This window comes from Mustelus asterias, chromosome 14 (assembly GCF_964213995.1).
Source record: "Mustelus asterias chromosome 14, sMusAst1.hap1.1, whole genome shotgun sequence".
Taxonomy (NCBI): domain Eukaryota; kingdom Metazoa; phylum Chordata; class Chondrichthyes; order Carcharhiniformes; family Triakidae; genus Mustelus; species Mustelus asterias.
In genome coordinates, this window is record NC_135814.1 from 39,896,529 (window position 1) to 39,922,738 (window position 26,210).

General features: G+C 40.7%; 1 protein-coding gene across 4 annotated transcripts in view; it reads right to left on the reverse strand.

Moving 5' to 3' along the window:
* Positions 1-216: 216 nt before the first annotated feature.
* The window catches only part of xirp2b (xin actin binding repeat containing 2b), a 201,238-nt gene continuing 175,244 nt past the window's right edge, over positions 217-26,210 (reverse strand). For 3 of the 4 annotated variants that reach the window (XM_078228210.1, XM_078228212.1, XM_078228211.1), the window contains 3 exons: positions 16,214-25,652; positions 4,832-4,965; positions 217-2,321 (listed from right to left, as the gene is read on the reverse strand). In XM_078228210.1, coding sequence (XP_078084336.1) covers positions 4,871-4,965; positions 16,214-25,652 — 9,534 coding nt within the window. In that variant the 3' untranslated portion in view covers positions 217-2,321; positions 4,832-4,870. The remainder of the gene's footprint in view (positions 2,322-4,831; positions 4,966-16,213; positions 25,653-26,210) is intronic. The other variant, XM_078228213.1, reaches the window with a different exon arrangement.

Below are 26,210 nucleotides of genomic sequence, written 5' to 3' on the forward strand. Positions count from 1 at the left end.
ACGATGGAAGGACCATGTTGTAATTATGATATGACATGCCTTGTGGTCAGTCAGTTTAGTGTTTTTCACCATCATTGCTGTAGCTGGTAGCCAATCCTCACTTCACTTGGCTGGGATCAGGAAATATAACCTAATCTATACTATTTTTCTTACATACTAAATAAAGAGTAATGCAATTTGTGCAATTTCAAATGACTAGAAAGATTAAGGACAATGTATGAATATAGCTTTTTATTATGCATAAAAAACAGCCACAAAAGCAAGGTTACAATTTACTAATGAAGAACTAAATGTAGCATATTGAAGCAGAAACAAGCTACGTATACTGTTATGAAACAGATTTAAAGCTGAAAGTGTATAATCTAGAAGCAGCTAAATGATCTGTGGCTTCTTTACATTGAGTATTTCAGATGTGCACGTAACTATTAAGAAAAGATTTGATTTCAAAAGAAATTAACATAAAATTATACCAATTATGAGCAACAGCTCTATCAATAAAATGATCATAATTTTTACTCTGCACTCCAGGTGCTTTACTCAAGTTTAAACTGGTCTGTACAGAAAGAGAAAAGCTCATCAACCAACCTTAAAAACAACAGTATGATAGAATATAAAACGTAGCAGAAGGCCTGTCTATTCCAATTGTTGTACTAAAAATGTTACATGATGCATCATTCCATGAATTTGTATACTGAAATCACATTGAAGAATATTACTAAAAAGATTTTTGTATATACTTGAAAATGTTACTGGAGAAATAACCAAAATCAAAATCAATGCATCAGGCATGAATACATCTTCATAAATCAATCCACAGTGTTACAGAAAACCTTATTTTTCCTTATTCATCCTCATCATAGCATCTGTTTCTCTTGATTTGTTCTTCGACTGTAAGTAAAAGAGGCCCTTTCTCCGCAAGACTGGCAACGGATAATGGTTCCATCACATGTCCTGAGCCAAGAATGTCTTGAGGCAGTTTATTATCCACCAATGCATTTGATTCAGAATCAGCATCCAAAAAGTCACAAGGTGAAGCATAATCTTTTTGGTTACTAATACTCTCTGAAGACACAGTCAGATTGAGGTCAAGGAAGCCATCTTCTTCTGAATTCTGATCAGCAGATGAGAAGTGATACTCAGCATCATTTATTCCATAAAAAATGTCATCCAGAGGTTTCGTACCTTTCTCTTCGGCTTGTTTTAATAGATTCACATCGCTGTCTCCAAATGACTGATCGGATAAATTACTAGCATGTTGCTTAGAACCAGTTACCAACTGTTCACCATCAGAGAAGGGTGAAAAAGTTACATCAATTTGACTGACTGGATCTGTTGAAATATTATCACCTAATTCCTCTGTTAATATTTTGTCACATGGTTGCGTGCATTGATTAATGGTAACCTGATTTGGGAGAAAATTGATTGCTGAAGGTTCTTCAAGTGGGTCATCAAATCGCAGAAAACCTACTGGCTGCACACCCCTATTATTATTGTTATTGGAATTTAAATCTTCAGGATAAGTTGCACTTTCTTTATCACCGACAACCAAAGATTTCATTGTCTCTTCAGGCTCAACCAGATTCCCTTCAAAGTCTTTTGGATCCTTTACCCCGACTTCACTGAACAATTCACTCGTTCCATTTACACATACTTCACTTGTATTGTTTCCATCCTTCATTTCCATTTCCACATTCTCTTTACCATCCACTTCAAACTGTGCCTCACTATCCCCTTTCTCAATATTTTCAGCATCAGAAAGATCATTGTCTGAGATACTTTCTGTTTTTTCCACCGCTTTGCTTTGTGGTTGCAGAGTGTGAACTAATGATTCTGTAGGTGCGTTGTACTCATTTACTTCAGAATTCCAATGTTCATTGGAACCTTCAGGTGGCCATTTTGGCTTTGTCATTTTCACGTCTTCTTCTATGCTGAAAGCTTTTTTATTTGCATCAGTAGAAGGAGGCCAGTTAATATTTAATTTATTTCTCTCTGTAGCCTTCATGATCTGATCAGGTGAATTTTTAAATTGTTCCTCTGCATCCCTGCCCTGTTGCTCTACATTGTTTGCATCATCCAACTGATAAACATCATTGCTGGTGGTTTTCTTTTCTCCCAAAGACTCCATTGTCGCACAATCTGTGGTTGCCTTATTGCCTGGAGAATTTTTATTAACAGAGAAGTTGGTTTGGCTGTTATTTGGCCGGCCTCCTTTGTATGGTGTGTGTCCAAAACCTTCATCATAGTTGCCTTTGGATTTGAAAAGCTGCTTAAAATGAGGTTTGCAGTACATTTGTCCATGGAGAGATGCATAATTTCCAAGACTTGTGAAAATAAAAAGTAAAATTTATCATCATCCTCAAGACATTTCATTAAGTTTTAAAGTTTATTTCTTAGTATCACAAGTAGGCTTACATTAACACTGCAATGAAGTTACTGTGAAAATCCCCCAGTTGCCACACTCTGGTGCCTGTTCACTGAGGGAGAATTTAGCATGGCCAATGCACTTAACCAGCACGTCTTTCAGACTGTGGCAGGAAACCGGAACATCCAGAGGAAACCCATGCAGATATGAGGAGAACGTGCAAACTCCACACAGACAATGACCCAAGCCGGGAATCAATCCTGGGTCCCTGGCACTGTGAGGCAGCAGTACTAACCACTATGTCACCCTGCCACCCCACAGAGACAATCATTAAATATTCTTTAGCTTGATTTTCCTGTCCTGGCTCATGGCCATCCCACATTTGGCGAGTTTTAAAAGTGGTGTGTGGACCTGATTTTGGGATTTTCGTTCCCACTCCTGTTGCCAGCAATTTTGAACAGCATGCAAGTTCGCATCAACTGTCCCAATGTTGCCAGCTCCATTGTGGAGATGGGCACTTTATAATCACAACAATATTCATGGAGTCAGGCTGGCTTTTGAAAGCGACATGATTCACACCAGCTCAGAGGTAACGAACCATGGAGAACCTAGGTTTGGAGTCAGAAAAATTTAAGAGCATAGGAATTAGGAGCAGAAGTGGGCAAATTCAGCCCTTCGAGCTTGCTCTGTCATTCAATCAGATCATGGCTGATCTCTCCCTGGTCTCAAATCCACCTCCCCACCTGTTCCCCATATTCCTTTATCCCATTTTTATTGGAAATATATCTATCTCCTTCTTGAAACCATTCAACGTGTTTGACTTGCAACAATTTGATTTGTAAATGCAAAGGGTATTGCCAACTTCACATCATAACAAAATGTTGTATGATAAATTACACTTGTTTTTAACAGTGATCGATGATAGGACTTTGATTTGAAAAGGAATTTGACCACTAAATTGAACAGCATTGTGAAAGTGGAAAGGTTTTCAATGTGCTGAAATATATTATTCATGGATAAAGTTCTCTTCTGAATTGAACAACAGTGAAAATCAGATTTGACTGTGTCAATTGTCCCCTTTACTTTCATATTGCCATTGAATTTCAGTTCAGACATCTGTTTGACTGCTTCAAAGCTTGGACAAATATCTGAGCTCTTTCAAGTTCAGTTCTGCCATCTATTTCAGTGTTTCAAAGCATTGACAGATGGCTAAGCCTCTAGCTGACTTCAAAAGCTTTAAGGTATTCACCGCTGGGAGCTTTATTGACACAATTGTTAAAGAAATGTCATTATGAATGCTTGGCTGATTTCCAAACCCACTAATGGATTGAGCTCAGCAGGAGCTGTTGACACAGTTGTCTGAGCTTAGTTGTTTTGATAGTTTTATGAGGTTTTTATTATTTACTCAAGGACAAGAGCATCGCTTGCTATGCCAGCATTTATTGCCTATCCTTAGTTGTACTTGAGAAGGTGATAGTGAGTAGCCTTCTTGAACTGCTGCAGTCCATGTAGTGGATTAATAGGATCATTAAGAAGATTATTGTTTTCAAGTGGATTGAAATAACTGTTCGTTTATCTTGACAGTTTCATGACCTCAAGTGGATTTTGAATAACTGCTTGTTTTGACAGGTTTGTGAGAATCCCAAAGACTTTCCAATGTTATAATAGAGCTTGTGAGTTTTATATATAGTGGATACTGGATGTATAAGTATGAGGCTAGGTTAGAAGGATATGGCAGGTGGCAAATATGGGTGTGGTTAGAGGGGCTATGGAGGGATGAGGGGGAGGTTGAGAGGTTTGGAGTTGGTTTGCGGTGAGCTGGAGTGATGGGGTGGGACTTTAGGGTTAGGGATCCCACACTCAAGTCCAGAACGCAGCAGATGTCTCAGCAAATGGAGGTGGGCATTTTAACCTGCTCAGATCAGCATCCACCTCCCTCATTTTCTGGCCAGCTTCCGAAGCGAGTGGCATTGACTCAAGTCTGACCCCTCCACCCCATGGGAAGATAGTATGATTGGGCAATACAAGGTGGGATCACAATGTCAGGAGATGGCCCAACTCCAATTTCTGTCTCCACATTGAAAGTCTGGCTCTTTAAACCAAATGGTTGTTCTGCTTGTCTGAGCCTTTGCATGTACAAGCAAACACATTCAAAAATCATAGCTTTGTTTAATTGTCTCGGGTTTCATTTAAAATATATAAACTAGACTATACGTCGTTAGTGTGATCTTGCAGCTTTTATTGTATTTAGAAGACTGAAACGTACCCGACTAATTTGGCATTTCTTGATCTTTCAAAAAGAGAATTGTCAATTAATAATCCCAAACTAAATTCATGAACAAATACTACAACATTATTAGGCCTTCCATGAAGCACTAAATCTGAAAAAGCAGTATTTAACATATTTCAGAATATATATAATTGTATGAAACAGATGAAGTAAATATGTAGATAAGAAATATCTCTTACCTTAATTTACTGTTGCAGTGGTGGCAACGAAAACAGGACTTATGAAAGGTTTGCATGTCTGCTGTCAGACTTTCCATAGGATATACTATCTTTCGACAAACTGTGCAGGTCTCCCTGGTAAGAACCTGTATTTTCTAAGACAATTAGTATATGTTACAATTGCTCTTACTTTTCTTTTTAAGTCTATATTTTTTCTCAGATGGCTTAACTTAAATGTCCAGTAATAAAATGTTGCTGCTTCCATGCAATAATATATTACCTAAAATAAAACTGGACATCTAAAAGTTGAACTATAAAATTTGGAATTTATCCTTTGCTCAATTCATTTACAATATAATGTAATATATTTAGCAATAAGAATGTTAAAATTTTATCAATGAAAATTGTGACAATTTGACACTGATTTTCTATCATATTTCACTGGAAAGTGGAATTATTTACTAACCATTACCCTGAAATTATCTTTTCAATGTTAGCACAGTCGACAATATTCAAATCTAAATAAGAATTCACTTAATTATAATGTCAATTAAATATATTCAACACTCCCGTTCATGAAAGTTGCAATATTGAATTGCAAACAACAATGTTTTTCTGTTCTTTTAAAAGTCATGTGAATATCATATAGCCCATTTTCTTATTCTATGGACTTGGTAAATGCTTGATCCCTAGGTGCAAAGGTGAGTGAAAGGGCGTGTGGCACCTTGAACACAGATTTTGGACAGCTGTCAGAAGATCCCGCATCTGTTGACTATCAGTAGACCTCTTAAGCTGCCACCCTACTTTAAGGTGAAAACCCCTGCCAACATTTGAAAAAATGAAGGAATATCTCTCATCATATCCCAGGAATAGTCACATCATGTGGAATGTACCTTACTTGAACTGCACCCTGAGTAGATTAGTGGGGGAGAAGGGGGTGATGCAGGGGCATGGAGAACACAGGAAAGAAACACAGAGAATGGAAAATTTGGTTCTGTGCATCCTGAACTTTGGGACTGGCCATTTAATCCAAGTACATCCTTTGATACTGTTATATTGTTATGTTATATTGTTATATTATTCATAAAGGGCTAAGAAATAATTGTTATGATATTGGGATTTTAAAGGTTAAATTCGGAGATCAAGTTGCATAAACCTGGTTTGTGTTCTCGTGTTGTGTTGAATTTAGCAAATGAAAGAGTGATCAAATTAAGTATTTAAAATTTAGGAAGAGATTGAATCGGGTAAATGTAAAGTTTACCCTCCTCCCACTCTCTGGTGGGAGAATTCAGAACAAAGTGGCATAACCTTAAAATTAGAGCTAGATCAGCTAGGACTGAAATCAGGAAACACTATCCAAATGATCATGGAAATCTGGACCTCTACCCTTCAAAAAGCCATGGATGTTAGGAGAATGTATATCCAGGATGCCACATTTACCACTGCACTGCAGTCGTGTGCCGAGCAACAGTGTATCAACCCACTAGCCACATGGATAGATAGCATCAAGAAATACACTTGATGATGCTCCAGTATTTTGAATCTAAAAGTGTTGACTATTTTAATTTCGGGGAACCAGGAGACATAACAGATGCTAATCAACCCACCTAAGAAAAGATTCTGCAAGTTCCTTCTCACCTCAAAAACTGAACAAAGCATTTCCAAATTTATATTGTAGATTATTTATTCTTGGCCTTTCTCAGCACTAAATTCATGTGGCTCCAGCAGTTATTAACTATCATGTTCCATAAAGCATTTGGTCATTTCGATCTATATTTGTCCTCAAACCTGTTCTTAACTGGATGCTGATCAGATTTTTTCAGAAGTGTCACTTGATAGTGTACCAACTACTTTAGCTGAGTCTGTATCTAAAGTGGTGATTTTTCAAAGTTCACACCTCCTGTGGAGCTTTGCCAACTAGGTGAACTTACTGGAAAAGTGAACATGTATTCCCCCTGATATTTTGTTCAGCAATTTTTCAAAATTATCCCTCGCACATCCACTATTGTGAAGTAAAATAATTACTTCTGAATTTGTTTTGGGTTGTTAATTTTAGATTTATGCTATCTAGCACTTACAGTCCAGATAATCTGTTCACTAGTTTTATTATTCATCTTCCACATTTCAATGTCATGTCTCTTCTTAAACTGTGCATCTGCAATTAAAATAACCTTGTTCTTCTCAGTTCAGTTTTTTTTAAGGTCTAACTCCTCACATTTTCATTCCTCTCCTTATTTCTTGGCTATTTTTTGCTTGCCATTCTGCCTTTACTGTACAATAATCCGTCTGTGCGGAGTTTGCACGTTCTTTCCGTGTCCGCATGGGTTTCCTTCGGGTGCTCCTCACACAGTCCGAAAGACGTGTTGATTAGGTGCATTGGCTATGCTAAATTTTCCCTCAGCATACCCAAACAGACGCCTGAGTGTGGTGGCTAGGGGATTTTCACAGTAATTTCATTTGCGGTATTAATGTAAACCTACTTGTGACACTAACAAATAAACTTTAAACTTTAAAATGAAATAAATAGATCATGCAATTACAATGTAAGGTATAATCTCGTACCGATGGTAGCATTGATAGTAATTCACCAAACAGCCTGAGCTTTATTTTCTCAATGGAGACAGGAAATAGGAGCTAGGACTATTTTTGTCAGAAACCCATCTCCACTGGGAATTTTACTAAAGTTCAGATTTCCATGGGGAACAACACTTAATTGATCTGGAGGCAGGTTTGCTGTCCAACTAAAGCTGGTGTGGCAGGATTGCAGAAGGGCTTCTTGAGAGAGAGAGTGTGTGCCAAAGCCTGCTATTACGCTACAGGAAATCAAGATGACACAAGGGACCCAGAGGCTGTGCATCAATGAAGGAGAAAGGGGAGGATCTCTTCCCAGACAGTGACAGGAGTAGGCCACCTCATCATGCAGAAGGGGCACCTCTCTATTCAGCATCATCTCCTGCTTCCTCCATTTCCTTCTCCTCTCTTACTTCTTGGCCCTGGTCCTCCCCGGTCCTCCCTGTCCCCTTCCAGGTCCTCACCATGCTCAAGGGCCACAACTTTCTGGAGTGCACATTGAGCAGCTAGTTGAGCCACTTAAGTGGTTAATTAATGGCCACTTCCCATCCACATTGGCTTTGCCCATGTCAGGAGGGCCTGCCACTGTATGAAGATACCTCCAAGTAATCACTGATAGGCTCCCACAGGTTCCTTGTATTTCCAGGAATCTCAGTAATTCAGGTACTTCAGATTTCTGCAGTAATTTGTTTTTGTAACACTGGTTAAAATTGGATGTATGTGTTTAATGTGAGAAACAGGCCATACAACCTGTTCCATTACCCAATTAAATCAGGACTGGTCAGTATCTCAACTCCATTTGTCTGTCTTTGCCCCATTGCCTGTGATACCATTACATAACAAAAACCAAGTAACTCAAGTCTTGAAAATTTCAAATGACCAGCATCCATGGCTTTTTGAAGGGTAGAGTTCCAGATTTCCACAGTCATTTGTGCAGTGTTTCCTGATTTCAGTCTGAGCTCTAGTCTCTCCCACCAGAGAGTGGGAGGAGGGTAAACATTTACCCTATTCTATCTCTTCCTAAATTTTAAAAGACTTGATATGATCACTCCTTCATTTGCTCAATTCAACACAACACAAAACAATACAAACCCAGGTTTATGCAACCTGATCTCCGAATTTAACATTTGAAATTCCAATATCGTTGATATGAATCTGTGCAGTTCCCACTCCAAAGCAGATACATCTTTCCCAAGAGGTAGTGTTCAAAACTGACTCCAACACTCCAATGGAGTCTGATCAAGACTCGTGATTTTTGTCTAACATATTCAGACAATTATTCTTCAAACGCTACTCTTTGAGAAAAAATAATTCCTCCAATTCAATCTTGATTTATCTCTGCAATACTTTTAGTAGAAGTTACATGTGAAATGGATTTGAGAATAGAGTAATGCTTGTCCAAGGTTTCAAATGATACCAAGCAAGGAGGTGTGATGTACCCTGGTGAGCAGACAAAACTGTAAATGAATATGTCGTTAATGGCAAATGGCACTTAACATAACAAAGTTTAATGCAATACACTGTAGGTGAAAGAATGGCATACAGAACTATAATCTGAATACGAAGCACTAGGGGGAAAATAAGCAAAGGGATTTAAGAGTGCAGATATGTAAATCATTATCAGCTTGTTCTGAGATATAATGATCAATAAAGGGTAATGGAATTCTGGACTAAGAATATATAATCAAGGAAACAGAAGAACAATTATGTCGAACACTGGTTGGACCTCAGTTGAAATGCTGGGGAGTTTTGAAAATGGGTTTTCTGCTCTCATTTTCAATTGATCCGATAAATCCCGCGGGAATTCCAAAACAAAGTTTATGCCGGCAGGATTTCCCATAGTGATTCTCCCCACTCCTTGCCAATGACATAATGGGAATTTAACAACACCAGGTTAAAGTCCAACAGGTTTATTTGGTAGCAAAAGCCACACAAGCTTTCGGAGCTGCAAGCCCCTTCTTCAGGTGAGTGGGAATTCTGTTCACAAACAGAGTTTATAAAGACACAGACTCAATTTACATGAATAATGGTTGGAATGCGAATACTTACAACGAATCAAGTCTTTAAGAAACAAAACAATGGGAGTGGAGAGAGCATCAAGACAGGCTAAAAAGATGTGTATTGTCTCCAGACAAGACAGCCAGTGAAACTCTGCAGGTCCACGCAACTGTGGGCGTTACAAATAATGTGACATGAACCCAATATCCCGGTTGAGGCCGTCCGCGTGTGTGCGGAACTTGGCTATCAGTTTCTGCTCAGCGACTCTGCGCTGTCGTGTGTCACGAAGGCCGCCTTGGAGAACGCTTACCCGAATATCAGAGGCCACGGGCATTCGGCCTCTGATATTCGGGTAAGCGTTCTCCAAGGCGGCCTTCGCGACACACGACAGCGCAGAGTCGCTGAGCAGAAACTGATAGCCAAGTTCCGCACACACGCGGACGGCCTCAACCGGGATATTGGGTTCATGTCACATTATTTGTAACGCCCACAGTTGCGTGGACCTGCAGAGTTTCACTGGCTGTCTTGTCTGGAGACAATACACATCTTTTTAGCCTGTCTTGATGCCCTCTCCACTCCCATTGTTTTGTTTCTTAAAGACTTGATTCGTTGTAAGTATTCGCATTCCAACCATTATTCATGTAAATTGAGTCTGTGTCTTTATAAACTCTGTTTGTGAACAGAATTCCCACTCACCTGAAGAAGGGGCTTGCAGCTCCGAAAGCTTGTGTGGCTTTTGCTACCAAATAAACCTGTTGGACTTTAACCTGGTGTTGTTAAACTTCTTACTGTGTTTACCCCAGTCCAACGCCGGCATCTCCACATCATAATGGGAATTCCCAGTTTGAATACATTTAAATGTCATTATCAGGCCTTCACACCTGATAATCCCTGCCTCCCACCCCAACCCTACCCGCCCCACTGTTAGATTGCCCATTCATGTTGACATGAGTGAATGGCTGGTCTCCCTGGGCATGCACCTGGTGAGTTGAACCCAATAGAGGTGTGTGCATTGTTCAAGGGCTGAGGATCATGCCCAGGCACTGACACTTCCTGGGTGCTACCTCCGGCACTGATGATGGGAGATGGTCCGTGTGTTCCTCAAGCAATCCTGTGCTCGCTGACCTTCACTGGTTCCAGTGAAGCAATGTCTTGATTTTAAAATTCTCATCATTGTTTTCAAATCACTCCATGGTTTTGCCCATTTCAACCTTTGTAATCTTCTCCAACACCATCACTCTCTAAGATATCCTCTAATTTTGACCTCTTGTGCATCCCAATTTTAATTGCTCTAACATTAGTGGCCATGCCTGCAGCTGCCTTGGCCCCTCCCTATCCAACTCTCCTCCTTTAAGGCACTCAATCCTTAAAATTTACTTCTTTGACCAAGCCACTGGTCATCTGACCTAATATCACCTTACGTGGCTTGGTGTCATACTTTGTTTTATAATGCACTTGTGAAGTGCCTTGGGGTGCTTCAGTACATTAAAGGTGCTTTATAAATATAAACTGTTATTGAGGTTGAGACAGTGTCACGTTGTTGCAGTAGAGAGAGTTTTATTCTCCATATACTTAGACCTCATTTGGAAGTGCTTGATGTGAGTCTGGGTTCCCAAAATGGAAAAAACTCCATTCTCAGGTCTCACACTTTGTTAAGCACAAAAAGCTTAAAAGAATTGTTTTAAAAAGTAATGACATTCCGAGCCAAAAGTCCAAATCAAAGTGACATTATCAGAATTTGAGCTATACCAGTTGAAAACAAATCCAAGAAAATAGCTTCTTACATAGTGCTATGTGAATATGTCTCAGAAGACAAAAGTGCTAAATTATATTTCAAAGGGATTTTTGAATTATTAAGGGAGAAAACAGGGATACGTATTATATAAAGATAGATAACAAAAGGAGTATTCTTACTCTATTCTTACCCTATTCCTATTTTGTTTATCCTCATTTTGGGCCCAATTTTACCATCAGGTTGCGCCCGAAAACGGGCGCAAAAACTTGGTAAAGTCAGGCGTGAGGCGAGTAGCGCGATCCACTCCTGCCTCCCCCTTTACCAAGGCCCGAAAATGGCCGTGATCGGGACCGGGCCCGAAACGGGCATGACGGCCATTTAAATGCATTTGCATGCATTTAAATTGACTTAATGGGCTGCATGCCCAACTTTACCAGCACGTCCCCCTTTACCATCGCATTCGCCTATCCAGAATTGGTGCGAAACAGACATGCTCCACAAAAGTCTGATTCGGGTGCTCCAGTTAGCAAGGAGGTAGGTGCTAGTGTCTGATGGCTCTCTGCTTGAGGTTGGTGGGGGGAGGTGGGTCCGACGGCTCTCTGCTTGAAATCGGTGGAGGGGGGGGGGGTGAAGGGGGAGTTAGCTGCCACTCTGCCTGAGATCAGTGGGGGGGAAGGGGGGTCTGCTGCCACTCTGCGTGAGATCAGTGGAAGGAGAAGAGGGGAGGGGCTGCGATCGGTCTGGGTGGCGGAAGGGGTGGGGGGATAAGGGGGTCAGTAATGTTGTGGGGATGAGGCAATGTCTATGGGGGCCAGGGGGAGGCATTATCTGGCCTGGGAACTATGTGGCAGGGGAGCCGCATTCTATCTTTTTTTATCTGCGCATGCACGGTTGGAGGCACCATTGGAGCTGCAGGATTTTGGCCGTGTTAAGCCCCGCCCAGAGGCTTCTGCAGCACGATTCGGAATTGCTGATATTTTTTCAGCCAGAGTGCGTATGGGGGCGCCTGAGAACGGGTCTAAAAGTCGGATCTGAAACACTCCCAGTTTCAAGTCCGTCCAGCATTTAGAATCAAAATGGTAACATAGGGCTCTTTGTAACAAGCTCCATTGCTATTCCAGAGAATTGATTTTAAGATCCTTTTCCTCACCGTCAAATGTGGCCTCCTTCTGTCCTACTGTGATCTCCTCCGGGATTGGTTTTCGCACACTACCCATTCTTCTAGTACTTATGTACTTGTCCCTTATACCCACTGGTCTACCATCAGCAGTTACTCTTCAAACAACTTCCACCCTCAGCACCTCTGCCTTATCGCCTCCATCCCACTTTCAAAAACTTCCCAACTATCAATGTTCCAGGGTTCCAATGTTTCAGGCGGGATAGAGGCAGAGGCTTAAAAGGTGGGGGGGTGGCATTGTTGGTCAGGGAAAATGTTACGGCGGTACTCAGGCAGGATAGATTAGGGAGCTTGTCTACAGAGGCCCTATGGGTGGAGCTGAGAAACAGGAAAAGTATGACCACATTAATGGGGTTGTATTATAGACCACCCAATAGTCAGCGAGAATTGGAGGAGCAAATCAGCAGAGAGATAGCTGACAACTGCAAGAAACACAAAGTTGTGATAGTAGGGGATTTTAATTTTCCACATATAGATTGGGACTCGCATACTGTTAAAGGTTTAGATGGGGTAGAGTTTGTAAAATGTGTTCAGGAGAATTTTCTACATCAGTATATAGAGGTGCCAACTAGAGAGGATGCGATATTGGATCTCCTATTGGGAAATGAGTTAGGGCAGGTGATGGATGTGAGTGTGAGGGAACACTTTGGATCCAGTGATCATAATGCCATTAGTTTCAACCTGATCATGGATAAGGATAGATCTGGTCCTCGGGTTGAAGTTCTGAACTGGAAAAAGGCCAAATTTGATGAAATGAGAAGGGATCTGGGAAGTGTGGATTGGCACAGGCTGTTCTCTGGTAAGGATGTAAATGGAAAGTGGGAGGCCTTCAAAGGAGAAATTTTGAGAGTGCAGAGTTTGTATGTTCCTGTCAGGATTAAAGGCAAAGTAAATAGGAATAAGGAACCTTGGTTCTCGAGGGAGATTGTAACACTGATTAAGAGGAAGAGAGAGTTGTATGAAATGTACAGGCAGCAAGGAACAGATCAGATGCTTGAGGAGTATAAAAAGTGCAAGAAGCTACTTAAGAGGAGGGCTAAAAGAAGACATGAGGTTGCTTTGGCAGACAGAGTGAAGGAAAATCCAAAGAGCTTCTATAGGTATGTTAGGAGCAAAAGGATAGTGAGGGTGTGGAATGGACTGCCTGCAGTGATAGTGGAGTCAGACACTTTAGAAACATTTAAGCGGTTATTGGATAGGCACATGGAGCACACCAGGATGATAGGGAGTGGGATAGCTTGATCTTGGTTTCAGATAAAGCTCGGCACAACATCGTGGGCCGAAGGGCCTGTTCTGTGCTGTACTGTTCTATGAGGGATAAAATTGGTCCTCTTGAAGACCAGAGTGGTAGACTGTGTATGGAACCAAAAGAGATGGGGGAGATACTAAATGGTTTTTTTGCATCCGTATTTACTGAGGAAACGGACATGGAGTCCACAGAAATAGGGCAAACAGGTAGGGAACCTTTACAGATTAAAGGGGAGGAGGTGCTCGCTGTCTTGAGGCAAATCAGAGTGGATAAATCCCCAGGACCATAAGACCATAAGACCATAAGACATAGGAGCGGAAGTAAGGCCATTCGGCCCATCGAGTCCACTCCACCATTCAATCATGGTTGATTTCAACTCCATTTACCCGCTCTCTCCCCATAGCCCTTAATTCCTCGAGAAATCAAGAATTTATCAATTTAACCGGACAGGGTATTCCCACGGACCTTGAGGGAAGCTAGTGTTGAACTTGCAGGGGCCTGGCAGACATATTTAAAATGTCAGTATTCACGGGGGAGGTGCCGGATGATTGGAGGGTGGCTCATGTTGTTCCGTTGTTTAAAAAAGGTTCCAAAAGAAATCCGGGAAATTATAGGCCAGTAAGTTTGACGTAGGTGGTGGGCAAGTTATTGGAAGGTGTGATAAGGGATAGGATCTACAAATATTTGGATGGACAGGGACTTATTAGGGAGAGTCAACATGGCTTTGTGCGTGGTAGGTCATGTTTGACCAATCTATTAGACTTTTTCGAGGAGGTTACCAGGAAAGTGAATGAAGGGAAGGCGGTGGATGTTGTCTACCTGGATTTCAGCAAGACCTTTGACAAGGTCCCTCATGGGAGGTTAGTTAGGAAGGTTCAGTCGCTAAGTATACATGGGGAGGTAGTAAATTGGATTAGACACTGGCTCAATGGAAGAACAGTAAGAAGTTTAACAACACCAGGTTAAAGTCCAACAGGTTTATTTGGTAGCAAAAGCCACACAAGCTTTCGGAGCTGCAAGCCCCTCCTTCAGGTGAGTGGGAATTCCCACTCACCTGAAGAAGGGGCTTGCAGCTCCGAAAGCTTGTGTGGCTTTTGCTACCAAATAAACCTGTTGTACTTTAACCTGGTGTTGTTAAACTTCTTACTGTGTTTACCCCAGTCCAACGCCGGCATCTCCACATCAATGGAAGAAGCCAGAGAGTGGTTGTGGAGGATTGCTTCTCTGAGTGGAGGCCTGTGACTAGTGGTGTGCCGCAGGGATCGGTGTTGGGTCCATTGTTGTTGTCATCTATATCAATGATCTGGATGATAATGTGGTAAATTGGATCAGCAAGTTTGCTGATGATCCAAAGATTGGAGGTGTAGTGGGCAGTGAGGAAGGTTTTCAAAGCTTGCAGAGGGATTTGGACCAACTAGAAAAATGGGCTGAAAAATGGCAAATGGAATTTAACGCAGACAAGTGTGAGATATTGCACTTTGGAAGGACAAACCAAAGTAGAACGTACAGGGTAAATGGTGGAATCTGAAGAGTGCAGTTGAACAGAGGGATCTGGGAATACAGGTACAGAATTCCCTAAAAGTGACGTCACAGGTGGATAGGGTCGTAAAGAGTGCCTTTGGTACATTGGCCTTTATAAATCGGAGTATCGAGTATAAAAGTTGGAGTGTTATGGTAAGGTTATATAAGGCATTGGTGAGGCCAAATTTGGAGTATTGTGTACAGTTTTGGTCACCTAGTTACAGGAAGGATGTAAATAAGGTTGAAAGAGTGCTGAGAAGGTTCACAAGGATGTTGCCGGGACTTGAGAAGCTGAGTTACAGAGAGAGATTGAATAAGTTGGGACTTTATTCCCTGGAGCGTAGAAGATTGAGGGGAGATTTGATAGAGGTATATAAGATTTTGATGGGTATCGATAGAGTGAATGCAAGCAGGCTTTTTCCGCTGAGGCTAGGGGAGAAAAAGACCAGAGGGCATGGGTTAAGGGTGAAAGGAGAAAAGTTTAAAGGGAATATTAGGGGGGGCTTCTTCACGCAGAGAGTGGCGGGAGTGTGGAATGAGCTGCCGGATAAAGTGGTAAATGCGGGGTCACTTTTAACATTTAAGAAAAACTTGGACGGGTTCATGGATGAGAGGGGTGTGGAGGGATATGGTCCAAGTGCAGGTCAGTGGGACTAGGCAAAAAATGGTTCGGCACAGACAAGAAGGGCCAAAAGGCCTGTTTCTGAACTGTAATTTTCTATGGTTCTATGGTTCTATCCTTCTCCAACCTTATTTTCAATCTCATCCAATTTATCTCTTTCACACTTCTGATCAATTAACATTTATCTTTGAAAGCACTCCAGCTTTCCCAACTTTGAGAAATTTCTTATAGAAATGTAAATTATTGAAGTTGTCACACAAAAATAACTCCAGTTAGTCTTACAAGTGGAAATATTTACCCTACAGCATTATCCCAATTTCAGTACCAAAGAAATCATATTTGATTTCATTCAGTGTTCATATCAATGTTCACATTCATCACGGGAAAAGTGTAATGAGTGTAAAATAGTACAGGAAATCAGTGAAGGAAAATAGGTTAGTATTAACTCTTTTTATCTCTATAATAGATATTGGGTTTATGAATTTAATTGTCTGTTTAAGATTAATCTTCACACTGTTCATGCAGATTACCAGTCAAAACATCTTCCTGAAGTACATCTTCTTGCCACTTAGTTTCACTGGTGTCTGAAATTTCGTAACCAAGGCTCCTGAAGACACGCTCACTTTCCTGCCACGTCTTTTGAAAATTCTTCAGCAATTCTTCCGGTGTGTTATCGGCTGATATATCTAATATCTGTCCTGAAATCACATCCTCATAGGTTGGTGGTGCATGCCGGGAATCAATGCCCGAAAACATTTCAGAGTGCTGGAGTCTAGTTCTGGAGCCAGTTGTTTCAGTTTCAAAATCATCCACGTGTGTGATCTGCTTATTAATTGCCTCAGGATACCGCATAGATTGTGTTGATGCCTTAATGCCTTCCTTGGCTTTCTGCGAATATTTAGATTTTTTCAGTGGTTTTCCATCCGCCTGAGGTTGTTCATGTTTTATAGGAATAGTCATTTGCCCAGAGCTGTCAAACACAGGTTTTATATCAAACATTGGGATGTCCTCAAACAGAGGTATTTTCCCAAAAGCATTGTCTTCACCATCAGTTCCTGACCTTTCGGTGGTTGTGACTGGTTCCTTTGGAAAGGAAATGGCTTGATATGGCACTTCAAATTTATGAACAAGTTCTGAAAGATCTACTTTAGGCATCTGAACATTTTGCTTGCTGACTGCAGATTCAGACTCCTCAGTGTCAGAGCCCAAACGTTCTGGAATGTCTATGGGATCTTTACGCATATACACTTTGTTCTCTTCTGACCTTTGAGCCTCTTCAAACATTTCGGTTATATCCTTAACCGTAACGGACGTTACAGGAGATTCATGTTTCGGTAATAAATCCGCAACCGGCGTGTCAATCTTTAACTGCCGTCGAAGAGTTGCTGGAGAGGGTATAATTTCTGACCTCTTTTCTGCTACCTGAACGTGTGCAGACTGGGTAGATTGTGAAATGCCCTGTGACAATTTTGCTGTGGTATCTTTAAGTTTGGCAAGCTGATCGTAACGTTTGCCCCTGGGTGGAGAGGAGGATGTTGAAGATGTGCGAATTCTGGATGTTGGCGTGTCTGAGCTGCGCATTGGTAGTGGAGATGTCGGGGTGGTTTCCCGTTGGACTGGGGATGGTGTACTGTATGCTTTATGAGAAAGTGGAGGAGAAGGAATAGTCCGAAGAGGTGATTCTGTGCGCCTTGCTGTAGACTCAATGGTGATGTAAGAAGGGGATGGTGATAACATTCTTTTCGCTGGAGACTGTGCTCTCTGCTCTGCAATTTCACTCAATTGTTGCTTTCTAATTTCACATGCTTGCTCCTCTACATTTCTTTTCCCTTGTTTATCTAATTTGCAAGAGCCAATGCTTATCTTGGATATCTTCTGTGATGCTGTACTACTACCAAATGTTTCTTTTTCAGGTTTTATACCAGATATCGAAATCAATGCTTTTTGTATTGATTCATCAAAATATGCAAGCTTTAGTAATGCTTTCTGTTTAATCTGTGTGAGATCTTTTTTCATCGTTTGCAAATCATTCCCTTTGATAACCTTCATTGGAAATCCATGGCCATCTGTCAGCCAGTTAGGAACCTTCTCCAAAAAGGCTTTTAGTGCATTTAGATCTATGTTGTCATTTGCCTTTTCAAACTGAACCAGTCGGAATAAAATATTTTGCAGTTCCTCACGCTTTCGGTAACTATCACTAATTTCTACGTAATGCTTTGCCACACCTTTATCAAATTCCTTTTCGTGCACTGCAGTATTTCTACTCTCCTCATTCTCCTGTTTTGTACTCTCCGTGTGAGCAGGGTCCAGCCCTTGCTTACTGCCTTCATATCTTACATAACATGTCTGCTCATCTGTTGTCTGAAAGGATCCCTGTTCTGTTTTATGTTCAAGCTGATTTTCGGAAAAGAGCATTTCCTTGCAGTCAAGGTGTTTTTGCACACGTACCTGTTCGCCTAAAGGCTTCTGATGAATGACAATGAAGTCAGTTTTCTCCTGATCTTGTTCACCTTGAAGTTTTGGAAATGCTTCTTTCTGGGCCTTCACGTGATGCATCTGTATTTTTTCATTCTTCATTTCTTTGTATGTGGCCCCTTTTTCCTTCTTTTGCTGCACTTTCTGAGTTTCTTTCGAATGAGCTCTATATGATTGTTGAATATGTTGTACTGCTTTCTTATTTTTCATCTGATCTTGTGCAATGTCTGTTGCAAGCATTTGTGGACTAGTTGTCTTTTCAATGTGCTGATCCTTACCTACAGTGGCCGATAGGTGATATTCACCCAACTGATTATGCTGCTGAACAATAATGTTATGCTGCTCTTGTTTAGCCACATCCACATGATTATTTTGTTTTAGTTGAAATTGCTTTGCGGCAGTTTTCTCCTGACTTTTGTATTCTTCTGGTTTCAAAATCTGTTTTTGCTCCTTTTTGTATGACGGTGCATTCTCTTTCTTTTCTGGCATCATTTGACCCACTTTAGGTAGCTGAATAGTTTTAACCTTAAATTTTGGTGAAAAAACTGATCGAGGCTTTACATGACTAGGCTGTTCTTGAGGCTTTGTGTGTATCTCCTTATCTTGTTTAATGGTTTCCAAGCCAATGTCTTTCACTGAATCTTTAAATGCATTAAACACCTCTTCCTTATTGCTGATTGCATCTGAGGAATATTTTAAGATTTGGTGCAGTTGCTCTGAAGCAGCTACAACTGCTGACTGGGAGGACAAAACTGAAGTGGATGCCAAAACCTCTGAAGCTGTGGGCTCTGCTGGCTTTGGATGGACATGCTGCTCTGCAGTGCCGGACTCTTCTGGTTTTGGATAAATCTGATCTTTTTCAACAGTAGACATGTTTTCTCTTTCCATTACCTGACTAGCTTGGGAAGTCTGGTGACCAACAAGCGATTTAACATTCGGCAAAACTGAAGGCTTCACTGTGAAACTATTTTCAGATCCTCCTTCAGTCATGCTTTTTAACACTGCTGGAGCTTGCTTCCCCGTATTTATGGGCCAGGCCATTTTAGCTGCTTTACTTCTTTCCATTTCTTCTCTCTCCTTCCTGTATTTTTCCTCGGCTATCATTAAAGGAGTTTTAAATTTCCTGGTATAAGGATTAGGTTGTGGTTTTACAGTTTCTGTCTTGGGTGAAGGATCTAGTGGCATAAAAGCTTTGTTGACAGCAGAAGTAGCTTGTGCTTGCTTTTTCTGTGTTGGCCTTTGAACAGGCCTTGCTAGGGGTGGTGATTGTATAATCTGTGGACGTGTTGAATGCTGAACAGGCTCATGATGCTTCTCTGGTGTGAATTCATGTTTCTGCTGTTGAAGATCTTGCTTTGATAATATGGAATCCTCTGCTATAATTACATTAGGTCTTGAAGTAAGTTGGAGGTCTTTCTTAGGTTGCTCTTTTTGTTTGTTGTATTCAAGATTTGGCATTTTTGGTGAAGATTGCAACTTTGATGCCTTATTAACAGGTTTCCTTTGTTGGGAAGGTGATTGGGGATGAGATGGTGGAAGTAAGTTTAAATCAGACTGTGAAGGAGATGGAGGAGGATGTCCTGCTGTGAATATTTCCTGGACCAGAGGTATTGTAGGACTGATAGGGGGAAGGGGAGGGGGTGGAGTAGGAAAAGGAGAAGGAGGGAGTTCCATTTCATACATTTCTGATTTTGTCTGGACTAATGGTGGTGGTGGGAGAGGAAATATTTGACCATCTTCTTCGATATGTGAAGGAGGAGGAGAAAACAAGTGTTTACCATCACAGGGGAGTGGAGCAGGTGGAGGTGGAGGGGGAGTTGTAAACTGAACCCCTGGCACACTCTTTTTGTCCATCTTTACATGGCTGAATCCTTTCTTTCTAGCACTTTGAGTTTGAATGTCCAATTTGTTTGCAGATGTTCGTACTCTTTCAAATGAGGTAGTCCCGGATTTGTTCTTAGACACAAGTTCTTTATTTACCCTTTGACTAAGGTTGTCAACGGTTTTATGCAACTCGTTACTTTCAATTTCCTGTTTACTTTTGTTATCATGTTCCATAATTGACTGGGACACAGAAGTCTGAACTGTTTGACTGGATACCTGTGCAATCTGCTGAACAGTACTGAGGCCCTGGGTGGACTGAGCGTTCATGGCTTGTGCAACTACTGTTTCAGCATCTGTAAAAATCTCCGTCTTTGGTATTTCAATAACCTCAGAAATTCTTGGTGACTGGAAAGAACTCTGACCACCTGCTGAGCCTGAAGCCTTCTTTTTAACTATCTGTCTGTCGACTGAGCCAAAGGGTTCTCTTACTGTGTGAGCATTGTATGCATCACCTGTGGACTTGATTCTGGTTGCTGGCACACTTTGTGCACCACTATGTTTGAATGTGCTCTTGGTACTGTGCATATCTAAGCTTTTCTTCATGTCTTCTTTAACAACTTCATTTACGTTATATTGATGTTGCTTATCAAGTGGCGAAAGCGATTGAACTTCCTTTTGTAGATCACTTTTCACTGAATCGTCTCCTTTCATGTTAACTTTTTTAATACCCTCATGCTTCGTCTGTATTGTTTTAACACTTTTTGTAATACCCACCCTACTTTGCTCTTGAGTTGTTACAAGAGAGTTTATGGAACCTTTATGGCCAAAGTCCTTTGCAATTTGTTTCTGGCTTTCCTGATGGATTTGATTTTGAACAGTTTCTGTTCTACTATCCTGAGGTTGAACCCACTGTTCTGATGGTAGATTTTGGATAGAAGCTTTCACATCGCCTTTATCGCTCATTGTATGTAGCATTTTCTTTTCAGAAGCTGTTTCCATTATATTCGTCAAAGAGGATTGAAGGTCAGTTCTCATGCTCAATTCCTTTTCAGCATGCTCCCTTTTGCTTTGTGTTTCATCTGAACATTTTGAAATACTTTGGAAGTCGTCACGTGCGACACCTTCCTCGACCACTTCAATGTTGGTATTTATTGACTTTCCCAGAGACTCTCTTGTGCCTTTAATATCTCCTGGAATTACTTCAAACTTTTCAGTCTGTTTCTTCTGAGATTTTGCTTCTTCAAGAGATTTGAGAGTTGCAGATAGATTGCCACGTATGACTTCTTCCTTTTCTACCACTGATGGCTGATTTATGGCCTGATTGAGTGAATATAAGGCTGCTCTTAAATCGCCTCGTACAATTTCTTCTTTTTCTACACAGGCAGATACATTTTGCTGTTCTGCCATAAAACTCAGCATTGCATTTTGGACGTCACCAGATAGAATTTCAGATTCTGCAACTGTCCGTTCAATCTGTGTTTGCTGTTGCTTCAGCTTTTGTTTGGTACCCTCAACATCTCCATGTATTATTTCCTCGGACTTCTGTTGTTCCATGGCGTTTTCATCAATCCCCTGTTGAAGTAGTTTAAGGTAGTCCAAAGCTCCTGATTCAATACAAGTTGTGTAAAACTGAACGTTGCCTTTTTCAGTGTCACTGACTGTAACTTTCTGTGCAAGTTCACTGTCCTGAGACGTAGCTATTAGCTTATCGATTGCGGTTTTTATATCACTTTTTGGTACTTCATCTTGCTGAATTTTCACGTCATCTGGTCTATTGAGAAGAGAATAAACTGTCATCTTAACATCCCCTTTCTCACTCTCTTGAATCAGAATTCCCTTTTTTGCAGAGCTGTCATGACTTAAAAGATTGCTGATAACTTGTTGAATATCGCAACCAATGATTTCTTCTTTTTCAATGTTAATATCTGTTGTCTTTTTCAGAAGTTGTGCTGTTGTCAAATGAATGTTACCTTTTTCGTTGGGGTCTACAGTAATTCCCTTCTCCATAGACTCCTTTTTGGATAGTAACTCCATCATTATTTTTTGGAGATCTCCTCTGACAATCTGTTCTTTCTGTACCTCCGGGGATGTTTGGTTCAGAAGTTGATATTTTGCCATTCTGACATCTCCAACCTCATCGGCTTCAATGAGGATTCCTTGGGATTTGAGAAGTTTGCAGTCATAGAGTGACTTAAGTGTTTCCTCAATACTTTTCCCTATTATTTCTGGCTTTTCCACTGCACCTTCATTGAATTGGTGCAAAGATGTAGTTTCAAAAAGCCAGGTAGTAGTTTTAACATCCACCTGTGGAATTTCTTCTTGAAGTATTTTTAGATTTGCATCATTCACTTCCTTTATGCTCTTCAAAGGTTGCTTTTCAAAAAGCCAAATGGCCTGTTTTACATCTCCTTTTTGTACGTCTTCTCGTCCAACTGTCTCAATCTTTTCATATTCTGCATCTTCCCCTTTTATCTCATCAATGGTATGTGATTCAAAAAGCCAAGTGGCAGTCCTTACGTTACCATGCTGAATTTCACTGACACTGACTGTTCTGACATATTTTTGATCACGATCTGACTCAAATAGTTGGGTACTTGATCTCACATTACCTCCTTGTACATCAGAAACAGTTTTGAGGATTACTTTCTCGTCATCTGTAATTTTGTCCAGTGGCTGTGTTTCAAATCTCCAACGTGCAGAAGTAACGTCACCTTTTTGAATATCCTCCTGTGTCACAGCTTTGATGACATATACCTCATCAGTTTCTTTAATCAAATCCAATGGCTTAGTTTCAAACAGCCACCTGGTGCCCCGCACATCTCCACTAATCACTTCCTCCTTCCGAACAGTTGTTACTTCATGATAACATCCTTCCTTATCTTTGATGGCATATAGTGGCTGAGTTTCAAACAACATTGTGTAGTTCTTAACATCTCCTTTTTCTACTTGTTCCATACTAAACTTATTGAGATCTGTACTCTCTGAAGAGTCTTCCTTAATCTGATCCAACGAGTAAGTCTCAAAAATGAAACGTCCTTTCTCAACATCCCCACCCTGAACATCTGTGATCGTGCGGAGAACTGCTTGCTCTTCAGTATTTTCTTTGATAGTGTCTATTGGACGATTTTCAAAAAGCCAAGTGCAATTAATAACATTGCCTTTCTGGATATCTTCTGCAGTCATTGATTTAATTTTTTTCAACATCTCTTCTGAACTGGAGTTTATCAGATCAAGAGACTTATTTTCAAAGATCCACTTCTTACGAGATACATCCCCTGATTGTATATCTATTTTAGTTACCTGCCTAAATTCTTCCTTCTCTCCTTGTATATCTCCTAGAGGTTCAGTCTCAAATAGGAAACAGGCCATTCGCACATCACTTCCCTGGATGTCTTCCCGCTGTACTGTACGCATGGTCAGGATTGTTTCTGGATGATCCTTTATTGCATCTAAAGGCTGAGTTTCAAATAACCAAGTGCACGTTTTTACATCCCCTTTTTGAATCTCATCGACTTCATTTTTAATATCCACTTTTTCATAGAGAGCATCCATTGGCTGTGTCTCAAACAACCATCTGCAAGTCTGTACATCTCCCTTAATATCATCACGCTGCTTTGTAATAATTTCCTCATCTTCTACGTTGCTAAAATACTTGATAGCATCAAGAGGTTGCGTTTCAAAGAGCCACTTTGCAGTTTTCACATCACCAGATTGTATTTCCTCTTTGGATATACCCTTGATGATTTGAAACTTTTGAATACTTTCGTCAAATTGATCGATAGGTGTTGTCTCAAACATCCATCTACAGGTTCGAACATCACCCCTCACAATTTCTTCTCTCCTCACTGTTTTAACCTCGTGATAGTGTCCAGCACTATCCTGAACAGCGTAGAGAGGAGTTGTTTCAAATAAGGTTCTATTTGACATTACAGCCCCGCTGGTAACACCATCCACTTGAATCTTTTTATATTCATCGGTGTGACTTAAATCCATTGTTTCAAACATCTGTCTGTGATTGTTGACATCACCTTTTGTGATTTCCTCCAGCTGAATTGTTTTGGTATATTTTTCTTTCTCCTCCCCAATCATCTCAAGTGGTTGGGTCTCAAAAAGCCATGTCTGGTGTCTCACATCCCCTTTTTCCTCTTCAGAAGCAACCACATGTTTAAGCTTTCCAACATCTGGGCTGTCCTTTAAGGTGTCCATGGGAACGGTCTCAAATAAGTGTTTTGTTGAACGCACATCACCCCCTATTATTTCTTCAGCTTCGATCAGTCTTGCATTATCATTGTCTTTCAGCGAGTCAAATGGTTGGGTTTCAAACATCCAGCATTGTCGACTAACATCAGCACCTTGTATTTCTTCTTTATATGAGACTGAAGTGTCTGTTTCTAACTGTTCTTTGATGCTGTCTAGGGAATGTGTTTCAAATAACCATTTAGCTCTGTTCACACCACCTTCATTAACTTCCTCCCTAGAGATCCCACATACAACCTTTATATTTGAAACGTCCTTCTGAATCATATCTAATTGTTTTGTCTCAAACAGCCAGAGTGCAGTTCTTACATCTCCCCTTTCAATCTCCTCTCTTTTGACAGTTTTGATTTCCAGCACTTGACCAGACTGATCCCTAATAACATAGAGGGGTTGAGTTTCAAATAACTTTGTTGTCTTCTTCACATTTCCTTTAATTTCTTCAACTTCAGTTTTCAGATGCAGGAAGTTTGTTTCATCCACTGAATCCAAGTGCCCAAGTGTATCCAGGGACTGAGTTTCAAATAAATATCTCGCCGTTTTAACATCCCCAGCAGTAATGTCTTTAGTGGTTGAAGTTTCTATTGCCTGCTCATCCTCATGGTGAATCTTATTCATTGAATCAAGCGGCTGTGTTTCAAACAACCAGGTGGCAGTGCGGACATCTCCTCTTGCTAACTCAGGGATCTTACCAATGGTTTCTGTAGATTCAGGAGAGCTTACACCAAGTGTGTCCATAGCTTGTGTCTCAAACATCCATGCTGTGTACTTCACGTCACCACCTGCTATCAATTCCTGTTGTGAAATGCATTTTGTATCACTTTGGTCAGGGGATTCATCCTTGATAGAATCTAACGGTTGAGTCTCAAACATCCAGCGCATGGACTGTACCTCTCCTTTAAGGATCTCATCCCATTCTAAATACTCTCTTTCTGGGCTCATACATTTCTGGGGGCTCGGGCCAGTGTGTTCAAAGACATACTTAGCCTGTTGCACATCTCCCATTACATCATTATTTTTAGTTTCATTTGTCACGATCTCACTGATCTCTTGTATAAACTCTTTTTCCAGGTTCCTTCTCATCCCTGGATTGATATGTTTACACAAACGCTTGAGCTCGTAAAGATTTCTTTGCTTTGAATACAGGTCTTTGGGAATGATTTGTTTTGTTGAAGGAAGAGGGAGTTCGGGAGATTGCGAGAAATAAGTTATTTCTGATGGTTCATTGAGTAAATCTGGTGGTGGAGGAGGGAACTCTTCCATGCTTCCACAGTTACTGGAGCCGACAGAAACTGAAGCAGCTGTACTGGCTATTTCTCGTAATGAGGCAGCTTCAGAAATCTTGCATGCTGTGGTGAAGATGTTGGAAGTAGAAACAGCAGGAGGCCACTGCATCTCTTGGAAGTTATGCTCTGTCTTAATGGAAAAGTCAATAAGCATGTTGAACTAGGCATTGCTTTTGTTGCTGTTTCTGAACATAACAGTCTGTTTCACACCAGTCTTCATGCCATGCAAGGTCAACACACCATCTTCATTATATTCCACCAAACATTCTATTTCAATGTCAATGCAATTTTGACAAATAAATGGAAAACTGTTTAGTAATATTATTTTGTTCCCTCAAATTCTTCTCTGCTGCAGATTTTAAAGATTGGCTTCATTATCTGATGGCTGTGATAATTAAGGAAACCATGTGGTGTTAAAGTGATTTCTTACCTTACTCGTTTTCTTCAACATATCCTTAATTTCTCCGTAACGGTTCCTTTTCATCCCTAATTGTATGACTTAGTGAAACAAAAATACTTTACGTCTGGGGGGGGGGGGGAAATGATGAAAGGGGTTATAATATTTTACAAGATGATAGGAAGTGGAAAAGATAATGATGTGCAGCAGAGAAAAGAAACGTTAAAGAATTAGAAAAAAAAACAGACATAAAGTTAGAAAAAGTACACTTTTCCAGTTGAAGGCTCTGCA